Source organism: Orcinus orca, chromosome 10 (assembly GCF_937001465.1).
Source record: "Orcinus orca chromosome 10, mOrcOrc1.1, whole genome shotgun sequence".
NCBI classification, from domain to species: domain Eukaryota; kingdom Metazoa; phylum Chordata; class Mammalia; order Artiodactyla; family Delphinidae; genus Orcinus; species Orcinus orca.
Genome location: NC_064568.1, coordinates 40,481,359 through 40,493,407, shown reverse-complemented (window position 1 = coordinate 40,493,407; position 12,049 = coordinate 40,481,359). Strand labels below are relative to the sequence as shown.

The window sequence follows — 12,049 nt, the reverse complement described above, 5'->3', positions numbered from 1 at the left end:
CTCCCTTTATTGTTGGAAAGCTGAGCTGGTAAAAATGTCTTTCATCTGCTCATATAAAAATATCTTTCTAAATTAAATGTTATTTTTGTTAAGAAAAGCAAATTATATTTAACAGAAAAATTTAAAAATATTTTAAAATTTAAGGGGAAAAATCACTTCCAGTTTCATCCAGAAATAACCACTTTTGACATTTTAGTCTTTTTTTATTCATACATATGTGTGAATATCTCTGTATATGATATAATTTTCAACTGATATGTTAAGTAACTTTTCCACAACTGCTTTTATAGAATCACAGAATCTAGATTTAGAAGAAAACTCAAGGCCTTCAAGATCTTTCTTCCTGGTTTGAGGGCTTTGATTGGGTCTGCCTAGACACTGCTTGTATCCTCCAGGGACTGGAAGCCCAGTTTGTACTAAGAAAATCCATTTCTGGGTTGGAAAATTCTCATTCCGTTTTTGTCTCCTGAAATGACAGAATATGAATATGAATACGTCCTATTTGGATTTCTCTTCTCAGATTGAATATCCCTGGTTTCCATGATTATTCCTTGCTTGACAGAATTTTCAGAGCCACTCATGATGCTGGTCACCCTCCCCAGGGGAGTCTGTTCACTTATAACACTGCCTCCAGTCCCTGACATGAAGTCCCAAGTGCAGCCTGGCAGATGTGGTGTGCAGTGGGGCTGCTGCTTCCCTAACCCCAGACACTTGACCTCCAGTAACACTGCTCAGGATGGCACTATATTTTTAGCAGCTACTTTTACTGTAAGCTTTTGGGTTGGTCTTAAAAAGCCATCAGTCAGGATTAATTGGAGAAAGATAATGCCAGTCAGAATGCTGCCTTTTCAAATCCAAAATCTATTTTGGGGAGTGGAAAGGGAGCCTAACATTGGTTGGGGTGTGTGTGTGTGTGTGTGTGCACGCGCGCGCGCGTGCACGCGTGTGTGTGCTTGTGTGTTTGTTCACCATCTATCAGATGTAATGCTGAACACATTCATATCTTTATTATTATTATAGTTATTGTTACTGTCATGGCAGTTTCAGTTGGTTGAGGTCCTACTGTGCACTAGACATACATTAATTTCATTTCACAGAGCCCCAGGATAATTAATTGTTGTTTTACACATGAGGAAAGGAAGGCAGGGAAATTGGACAACTTGTTCCAAGGTCCCACACCAATAAGATGTTTACGCCCATGTTCTACCCCTATATCGTATTGCCTCAGAAAAGTGCAACCACTGATCAACAGTCAAGTTCAGAGTGAGACTCCCTGGAATTCCCTGGCAGTGCAGTGGCTAAAGACTATGTGCTTTCACTGCAGAGATCCTGCAAGCTGATAAATGATCAGATTTTTAATATAGTTCAAAGGTTAAAGTCCACTGAATTTCTTGACAGATTCAATGTGGGGTGTAAGAGGAGTGAAATACAAAACTAAGGATTTTAGCCTGAGCAATAGGGTTGAGATAAAGAAGGCTGTGGGTGGAGCATGTTTTGGGGTGGCATTTGAGCATTTAGGGGTTTTTTTGTTTTTTTTTTAAATAAATAAATTTATTTATTAATTTTGGCTGTGTTGGGTCGTAGCTGCATGTGGGCTTTTCTCCAGCTGGAGCGAACGGGGGCTACTCTTCGTTGCGGTGTGCGGGCTTCTCATTGCGGCGGCTTCTCTTGTTGAGGAGCATGGGCTCTAGGTGCGTGGGCTTCAGTAGTTGTGGCACATGGGCTCAGTAGTTGTGGCTTGTGGGCTCTAGAGCGCAGGCTCAGTAGTTGTGGCTCGTGGGCTTAGTTGCTCCACAGCATGTGGAATCTTCCTGGACCAGGGCTCGAACCCGCGTCTCCTGCATTGGCAGGCGGATTCTTAACCACTGTGCCACCAGGGAAGTCCGAGCATTTAGTTTTAAACATGCTGATTTGTAAGTATCTTAATAGACACTCAAGTGGAGATGCCAAGTTAGCAGTTAGCTATACAGGTATACCTTGTTTTATTACATTTTGCTTTTTGCACTTTGCAGATACTGAGCTTTTTACAAATTAAAGATTTATGGCAACGCTGCATTGAGCAAATCTATTGGTGTAATTTTTCTAACAGCATTTGCTCAACTTGCGTCTCTGTGTCACATTTTGGTAATTCTCACAATATTTAAAAATTTTTCGTTATTATTATACTTGTTATGGTGATCTGTGATCAGTGATCTTTGATGTTACTGTTGTGAAAGATTATAACTCACTGAAGGCTCAGATGATGGTTTGCATTTTTTAGTAATAAAATATTTTTTAATTAAGGTATGTACATTTGATAGACATAATGCTATCATACACTTATCAGACTACAGTGTAAACATAACTTTTATATGCACTGTGAAACTAAAAAATTCATATGACTCGCTTTATTGAGATATTCACTTTATTGCAGTGGTCTGGAATCAAACCCACAGTATCTCCAAGGTATGCCTGTACAGTTTTGGAGATCAGGAGAGCAGCCTAAGCTAGATATATAAAATTGAGAGTTGGCACATGGATGATGTTTAAAGCCACAAGGCTGGATGAGATCACCAAGAGAGTGATCTCCCTATTATCTCCTCTGGATCTGTGATTAGATGCTTCCTAAATCTTCTCATTCTCTCCACCATGACTCATCGTGCTTTCAATTTTCTTTCTCTTCCTCCCTCTACGCTACAAGTCCCAGCAGTTTCTTCAGATCCATCATCCAGGTCATTAATTCTCTCTTTCACTGTTTCTAGTCTGTCATTTTAACTTTTAGAACTACATTTTCTTCATTCCTAGAAATTCTTTTTAAAAAAATATGCACTCTATTTTAATAGCCTTTATCATATGTTTGACACATACTTTGTCTTTATTTAAAACATAACATATATATTGTATAATCTTTATCCAGTAATTTGTTATCTGAAGTTCTAATGACTCTGAAACTGATTCTCTTTACACTGTGCCTCCATCATGATACATTGTTTCCATGTATGCCACATGTGCACACGTGCATGCATGTGCATGTGTGTGTCTGTGTGTGTGTTTAATCTTTGGAGCTCATGTTTACTAGGGCTTTGTGGGAATGCTGTGTAGCTGGATAAAGGGCCTGAACACTAGATTTTAAAATTTCATTCTACTAGGTGTTTCAACCTTGGGAAAAAATTTTTTTTCTGTCTAAAAACAAACATTTAGATCTCCAGTTTTATTGAAGCCTTGGGCTAATTTTTATGCTAATTCTTCAGCCTGGTGGTTCCTGGACCACACAGTGTAAATTTGAATCCCAAACCTGTGCATGGTTGCAAATTCTCACAGGACCTGTTCTCCCTCATCCCTGGGGATAGTTTCCTTGTTATTTCTCCATGTCAGTGGGGAAATTTTTTTAGCTCACCTCTTCATCAGGTGCTACCTTTATGCAAGGGGTCCCATTTCCATCTTCCTATGAGGCATGGGCCATAGTTTTATTTCTCACACTTATGTGGGCATTAACACTCAAAAGCAACCGTCCACTCACACACCTTCTACCAGCCGTAGCCGGTTCACACACTGACCACTCTGGTTTTCAATTCTCCAGCTCCTGGCAGTTTCCTTTCTTTCCTGCAAATTTAGCTTTGCATTTAAAAGAATGTTATACTTTACACAGTATCTCTTTTTGTAGCCAGAGTGTTTTCAGGTTACCTTATCTGTCACATTGATGGAATTGGAAGTCCCTTTAGGGGTGATTGTGATGGTCAGATTAGCTCAGCAGGAACTATTTTCTAGAACAACAGGCATATTTGAGTGGATATCATGCCCCCTAGCTCCCTGTCATGTTGGAAGCATCTGCTCCTGTGAGGAGTTTGCATGGAGGGTGATCTACAGAGCACCGTTTGGCTTATTCCTGTGGCTCTGCCCACGCTGACGATTACTTGTTTCAGTTTGTGCCAGAACTGACCGAGGCGTATGTGGTGACGAATGAGCTAGAGACACATGGGACCAACTGCCATGACAGAGGCCCAGCCTGCCCTGGCCTGCAGGCCCCAGGACTGGCTGTCCAGGAATTCTGTGCAGGGATGACCAGCATGCCACATGCCATTCTAGCCAGTGACAGGGAATGAAGGGAAGGGGGACTGGTTATACCACAAATGGCTGCTTCCTGTGGCTCCAGCAGGATGATGTACTCCTGTTTACTATGTTCTATTTCCTGAGCTGCTCCAAAGACGCGGGAACCCCAAACAAGTGCTGGTAAGGGCAAGGGCAGCCAAGAAGGGAAAGAATCTGAACTCTCTAGGGCCTCCAACTCATCAGCTGGGATGATGAGCAGAGCCTGGCCATATCTGCCTGTTTGGCCACATTTAAAGGAAACATGAGGACTGACCAACAAGGCTGTGTGTACACCATAAGTGCTGATCAGTGACAGCCCCCCACGTGTCATCCAAGGGAATGAAGTCAGGGGACTTCAAAGCTGCTCCGGGAAGCCTTGGCATAGAAGGAGTCTCTGAAAGCTGTTTCAGGACCGTTGTGTATCTGCCAGGCAGTGAAGGAGAAAGGGGGTGGATAGGAGAGAGGGCAGAGACCTTAAGGAAAGCCTTCAGCTTTCTCTCTTCAACAAAACCCCCATCTGGCTGCTCATTGATGGGCTGAAGAACAGAACCATAGGGTCTTTGATTGGAAAGATGCCATTTAGTTCAACCTTCCAGCTAGTGCAGGTTCTGCAATCTCCTTGCCAGACAGCCTCCCACCATGGGGTTCTCACTGCTAACTTCATGGTAGGAATGATCTCATTTTAAGCCTCTTCTTATTTTGAGGTAAAAATCTGCCTTTCAGTCATTTCCACCTACACCCCATCCTCTCCTGGTTGCTGAGGAAGAAGCACCTCCTGCCTTCACTGGCTCAGGAACACAGAGAGGATTCCCTGCGAGAACCTACAGTCTCACCCATGAGAACCAGGGCTCCTCGGACCCAGCTCATCCCCAGGATGGCCATCCAGGAAAGGAAAGAGGCTGACCAGTGGGACAAAGGCCTGCCAGAGGGAGACTGGCTGAGCTACTTCTTCACTTTCTTACTGGAGACTCAGTTAGGACCCCACCTGTACATAGGGAAGACATCCTCCCAGATAGGAAATAAAATAAAGTTCTTGGATGAGCACTGAAAGCCGAACTAGAAAGTTATTTTATCCTGTCCCTGCATATAAGACAGTGAATCGAAACCAAAAGTGTTCTGTGAAGATATTCGAAGGTGTCCTTTGAAGGCTGTTCCTCCTGGCAGGTAGGCCATTGTGTGTTCTCTGGGCTGCGCCCAGCCTTGGAGCAGAGGGATTGGAGTCTGGGCAGGTGCTTTGGCAGTGCCTCTAGAATAGGCAGGAGTAGCTGGGGGTTTCGTCCTTCAACGCACTGTCAGTGAGTCCCTATTTTCTATGTGTCTGCTGGAGGCCCATCATGGTTTTCAAATAATTGTGCTAGACACAGAAAAGGGGAGAAAACAGAAGTTGATTAGGACATGCGGACCTAACAAGGACTCAGAAGCCACACCATTTATATCCACCCCATCATTCTTCCTGCAAATATCACTGTTTGAGGACAAGGATTCCCTTTGACTAGCCCCAGTTCTGTGAGAAATAATGTTCCATTCAATCCCTCTCATTCTTTCATCCTAAAGAAAGTGTGTAAAACTGTTTTTAAATGTTTAAAAGGAGACAGGCATGTTTCAAGGGCCCACTTGAAAGTTTCTGACAAGAAGTAGGTTCAAAAAAAGAAAAGAAAAGGGCTCTTTCTCCAGAGGGATGGGGGCCCATGTATTCCGAAGGGCCTTCCTTCTGCAAATCAACTAGATGTTCGTGAATCCTACCCTTTTAATGAACTGCTAGCCTCTTGGAAAGCATGTGGAAAAAGTAAGCTGAAACAGAATCAGTGGGCAGGGCAGTGAGCAAGCAAATGCTAAAACCAACATGGAATTTGGAGGTGAATCCTAGATTCCCCACATGGTGAATCTGAACTGAAACTGAAGCTCCCACATGAAGCTGGAATTATTTTACCCCAATTTTTTATTGTGGTAAAATACACACAACATACAAATTTCCATCTTAACTATGTTTAAGTGTACAATTTAGTGGTATTAAATACATTGATAATGTTGTGCAACCATCACTATCATCTATCTCCATAACTCTTTTCATCATCCCAAACTGAAATTCCATATGCTTTGAACAATAACTCCCCGTTCCCCTCTCCCCGCAGACCCTGAAAATCACCACTATACTTTCAATCTTTATGATTTTTTTAAGTCAGTCATTTAATTTTTAAATTATGTTTTTTAAGTTTTATTGGAGTGTAGTTGATTTACAATGTTGTGTTAGTTTCAGGTGTACAGCAAAGTGATTCAATTATACATATACATATATTCATTCTTTTTTAGATTCTTTTCACATATAGGTTATCCCAGAATATAGGTTGTTCCAGAATATTGAATAGAGTTCCCTGTGCTATATAGTAGGTCTCTGTTGGTTATCTATCTTATATATTGTAGTGTTGTCTGTTAATCCCAAGCTCCTGATTTATCCCTCCCTGCCACATTTCCCCTTTGGCAACCATAAGTTTGTTTTCAATATCTGTAAGCCTGTTTCTATTTTGTAAATAAGTTCATTTGTATCATTTTAAAAAATTAGATTCCACATATGAGTGACATCATATGATATTTGTCTTTCTCTGTCTGACTTACTTCACTTAGTATGATAATCTCTAGGTCACACCATGTTGCTGCAAATGGCATTATTTCATTCTTTTTTATGGCTGAGTAGTATTCCATTGTATATATGTACCACATCTTTATCCATTCCTCTGCCGATGTACATTTAGGTTGCTTCCATATCTTGGCTATTGTAAATAGTGCTGCAATGAACATTGAGGTGCATGTATATTTTCGGATTTTGGTTTTCTCTGGGTATATGCCCAGGAGTGGGATTGCTGGGTCATATAGTAGTTCTATTTTTAGTTTTTTAAGGAACCGCCATACTGTTCTGTATAGTGGTTGTACCAATTTACATTCCCACCAACAGTGTAGGAGGGTTCCGACTTCTCCACACCCTCTCCAGCATTTATTTATTTATTCATTTTTATTTATTTATATTTTTTTGGTGTGTTAGTTTCTGCTTTATGACAAAGTGAATCAGCTATACATATACATATATCCCCATATCTCCTCCCTCTTGCGTTTCCCTCCCATTCCCTATCCCACCCCTCTAGGTGGTCACAAAGCACCGAGCTGATCTCCCTGTGCTATGCAGCTGCTTCCCACTAGCTATCTGTTTTACATCTGGTAGTATGTATATGTCCACCAGCATTTATTTTTTGTGGACTTTTTCCCCCCAGATTTATTGAGATGTAACTGCCATATAATATAATATTGCATAAGTTTAAGGTGTACAGTGTGTTGATTTGACACACTTATATATTGTAAAGTGACTGCAACCATAGCATTAGCTAACACCTCCATTATATCATATAAGTACTATTTCTTTTTTGTGGTGAGAACATTTAAGATCTACTCTCATAGCAACTTTCAAGTATATACTACAGCATTATTAACTATAATTACCATGCTATACATTAGATCCCCAGAACTTATTCATCTTATAACTGGAAGTTTGTGTCCTTTGACCAACATCTCCCCATTCCCCACCCCCACCCCCAGCCCCTGGTAACCACCATTCTAATCTCTGTTTCTATGAGTTCAGCATTTTGTTTGTGGACTTTCTGATCATCGCCATTCTCACCAGTGTGAGGGGATACCTCATTGTACTGATAGTTTTTGTTTGTTTGTTTTATTTAGTTAGTTATTTTGCCCAAGCAGTGCAGCATGTGGGATCTTAGTTCCCTGGCCAAGGATCGAACCTGCATCCCCTGTGTTGGAAGCAGGGAGTCTTAACCAGCGCCACGGGAGTCCCCTCATTGAGGTTTTGATTTGCATTTCTCTAATAATTAGTTATGTTGAGCATCTTTTCATGTGCTTTTTGGCCATCTGTATGTCTTCTTTGGAGAAACGTCTATTTAGATCTTCTGCCCATTTTTGTATTGGGTTGTCTGTTTTTTTGATATTGAGCTGCATGAGCTGGTTGTGTATTTTGGAGATTAATCCCTTGTTGGTTGCTTGACTTGCAAATATTTTCTCCCATTCTGAGGGTTGTCTTTTTGCTTTGTTTATGGTTTCCGTTTCTGTGCAAAAGCTTTTAAGTTGAATTAGATCCCATTTGTTTATTTTTGTGTTTATTTTCATTACTCTAGGAGGTGGATCAAAAAAGATCTTGCTTCAATTTATGTCAAAGAATGTTCTTCCTATGTTTTCCTCTGAGAGTTTTATAGTGTCCAGCCTTACATTTAGGTCTCCAATCCATTTTGAGTTTATTTTTGTGTATGGTGTTAGGGAATGTTCTAATTTCATTCTTTTACATGTAGCTGTACAGTTTTCCCAGCACCACTTATTCTCCAGTAGGTCTGTGTCTTTATTCCCGTCTTACCCCTAGCTTCTTCACGACCTTTTTTTTTTCTTAGATTCCATATATATGTGTTAGCATACGGTATTTGGTTTTCTTTCTGACTTACTTCACTCTGTATGACAGACTCTAGGTCCATCCACCTCACTACAAATATCTCAATTTCGTTTCTTTTTATGGCTGAGTAATATTCCATTGTATATATGTGCCACATCTTCTTTATCCATTCATCCGATGATGGACACATAGGTTGCTTCCATGTCCTGGCTATTGTAAATAGAGCTGCAATGAACATTTTGGTACATGACTCTTTTTGAATTATGGTTTTCTCAGGGTATATGCCCAGTAGTGGGATTGCTGGATCATATGGTAGTTCTATTTTTAGTTTTTTAAGGAACCTCCATACTGTTCTCCATAGTGGCTGTATCAATTTACATTCCCACCAACAGTGCAAGAGGGTTCCCTTTTCTCCACACCCTCTCTAGCATTTATTGTTTCTAGATTTTTTGATGATGGCCATTCTGACTGGTGTGAGATGATATCTCATTGTCGTTTTGATTTGCATTTCTCTAATGATTAATGATGTTGAGCATTCTTTCATGTGTTTGTTGGCAATCTGTATATCTTCTTTGGAGAAATGTCTATTTAGGTCTTCTGCCCATTTTTGGATTGGGTTGTTTGTTTTTTTGTTATTGAGCTGCATGGGCTGCTTGTAAATCTTGGAGATTAATCCTTTGTCAGTTGCTTCATTTGCAAATATTTTCTCCCATTCTGAGGGTTGTCTTTTGGTCATGTTTGTGGTTTCCTTTGCTGTGCAAAAGGTTTTAAGTCTCGTTCGATTCCATTTGTTTATTTTTGTTTTTATTTCCATTTCTCTAGGAGTTGGGTCAAAAAGGATCTTGCTGTGATTTATGTCATAGAGTGTTCTGCCTATGTTTTCCTCTAAGAGTTTGATAGTGTCTGGCCTTACATTTAGGTTTTTAATCCATTTTGAGTTTATTTTTGTGTATGGTGTTAGGGAGTGTTCTAATTTCATACTTTTACATGTACCTGTCCAGTTTTCCCAGCACCACTTATTGAAGAGGCTGTTTATTCTCCACTCTATATTCCTGCCTCCTTTATCAAAGATAAGGTGACCATATGTGCGTGGGTTTATCTCTGGGCTTTCTATACTGTTCCATTGATATATATTTCTGTTTTTGTGCCAGTACCATACTGTCTTGATTACTGTAGCTTTGTAGTATAGTCTGAAGTCAGGCAGCCTGATTTCTCCAGCTCCGTTTTTCTTTCTCAAGACTGCTTTGGCTATTCGGGGTCTTTTGTGTTTCCATACAAATTGTAAAATTTTTTGTTCTAATTCTGTGAAAAATGCCATTGGCAATTCGATAGGGATTGCACTGAATCTGTAGAATGCTTTGTGTAGTATAGTCATTTTCACAATATTGACTCTTCCAATCCAAGAACATGGTATATCGCTCCATCTGTTTGTGTCATGTTTGATTTCTTTCATCAGTATCTTATCATTTTCTGAGTACAGGTCTTTTGCCTCCTTAGGTAGGTTTATTCCTAGGTATTTTATTCTTTTTGTTGTAATGGTAAACGGGATTGTTTCCTTAATTACTCTTTCTGATCTTTTGTTTTTACTGTATAGAAATGCAACAGATTTCTGTGTATTAATTTTGTATCCTGCAACTTTACCAGATTCATTGATGAACTCTAGTAGTTTTCTGGTAGCATCTTCAGAATTTTCTATGTATAGTCTATCTTTATGATTTCTGACTACTCTAAGTACCTCATGTAAGTGGAACCATACAGTTATTTGTCTTTCTGTGACTGGTTTATTTCACATAGTGGCTGTACCATTTTACATTCCCACCAACAGCACACAAGGGTTCCAATTACTCCACATCCTTGCCAACACTTGTTATTTTCTTTTTTTTTTTTTATTAGTAGCCATCCTAATGCGTGTAAGGTGGTATCTCATTGTAGTTTTGATTTGCATTTCTCTAATGATTAGTAATGTTGAACATCTTTTCATGTGTTTACTGTCCATCTGTATATCTTCTTTGGAGAAACGTCTATTCAAATCCTTTGCCCATTTTTGAATTGGATTTTGTTTTCTGGTTGTTGAGTTTTAGGAATTCTCTGTATATTCTGGATATTAATCCCTTATCAGGCTGGAATTCTTGAAGGAGTTTAAAAAGGTCCTGGGTTGGTAATGCCACATGGCAAAAGCAGGTGCAAACTCTTTCAGGAGGAAAGTAATTTCAGCTTATACATTCAGGACTCTTAGAGCTTAAGTTCAATCACATTTATGGTCAATTGAATTTCAACAAGGGTGCCAGACAATTCAACGGAGAAAGAATCAATTTTTCAACAATTGGTACTGGGAAAACTGGATATCCACATGGAAAAGAATAAAGTTGGACCCCTGCCTCATATCATATGCCCCCTCCTCTGAGCCCAGAAGGGGTAGGCCTCTCTGTGGTCAGACAAGGAAGCTCCTGCATAGTGGTCACAGTCAAACAATGTCTGAGGCTGGGCTGCCTATGCCTACTTGGCCCCACTCCATTCTCTCCCATAGAGCCCTGCCCTCCTACAGGTCTGGGCTTCCTTGATCCAGGGCTGATCTGGGCTTCCCTTCAGGGGCCAGAGTTAATAAAGCTTGATGGCCACAGCATAAGGCTAAATGGATGCCTGGATAAAGCCATCCTCTCTCCTGCTGAAGGAGTGGGCCCAGGCAACTGGGATGGGCAGGTGACCCTTCCCCAAGCCACAGCTGATTGAACCAAGAATGCACACTTAACCCAAGAAGAGTCAGTTAGGCTTCTCCCTCCAGAGAGATACAAAGTAAGTAGTCAGGTGATATTGGGCACTGGGGCTGTGAAGTCTTGGAAAATAAGGGCATGCCAGGGCCAAGGCTGGAGCTAGAAATTGAGAGGTGGGGAGGGGAGAACAGATAGATGAAGGATCAAACCTCAGGGAGAAGCTAAGGTCAGATCTGGAAGAAGAAAGGCCTGGAGGGAGAGGAGCCTGGGCCCTGCTTCCTACCAATGAGTTCTATGGCCTGCTAATCAAAGTGTGGTCTTGGACTAGCTGCATGGGCACCATCTGGGTACTTATTAAAAGTGCAGACTCTCAGATTCACCCTGGACCTGCTGCATCAGAATCTGCATTCTAACAAGACTCCTGGTGATGTATGTACACAGTGCATGGTGAGAGGTACTACTATGGAACCTTCAGAATCTGTGTTAACAAACCCCTTCACTCAAGCTTCTTTGAGTGGGCTTTAGCTCCTCACAGCCATCAAAGGTCAGTGAAGGTATCAGTTTAACTATAAATGTAAAGAATGAACTCAATCAGGAGAAGGGCTTTCTAACTATAACACAAAATCCAGAAGCCAAGAAAGAGAAGACTGATACACTTGATTTCATAAAAATCAGCAAAATAACTACAAAAAAACCATAAGTAAAGCCAAAAGACAAATAGGGGGAAATATTTGCAACTCATATCATAAAGAGCTAATCTCCCCAATGTATCAAGAGTTCCTATAAATTAATAAGAAAAAGACCAACAACCAATAGAAAAATGGGCAAA

General features: G+C 40.6%; 1 protein-coding gene across 12 annotated transcripts in view; it reads right to left on the bottom strand.

Annotated features, from left to right (window-relative positions):
- Window positions 1-5,115: 5,115 nt before the first annotated feature.
- Window positions 5,116-12,049, bottom strand: part of KIF9 (kinesin family member 9) — a 47,215-nt gene continuing 40,281 nt past the window's right edge. For all 12 annotated transcript variants that reach the window (XM_033413072.2, XM_049716281.1, XM_004283870.3 and 9 more), the window contains one exon: window positions 5,116-5,422. In XM_033413072.2, the coding sequence (XP_033268963.1) occupies window positions 5,372-5,422 (51 nt within the window). In that variant the 3' untranslated portion in view covers window positions 5,116-5,371. The remainder of the gene's footprint in view (window positions 5,423-12,049) is intronic.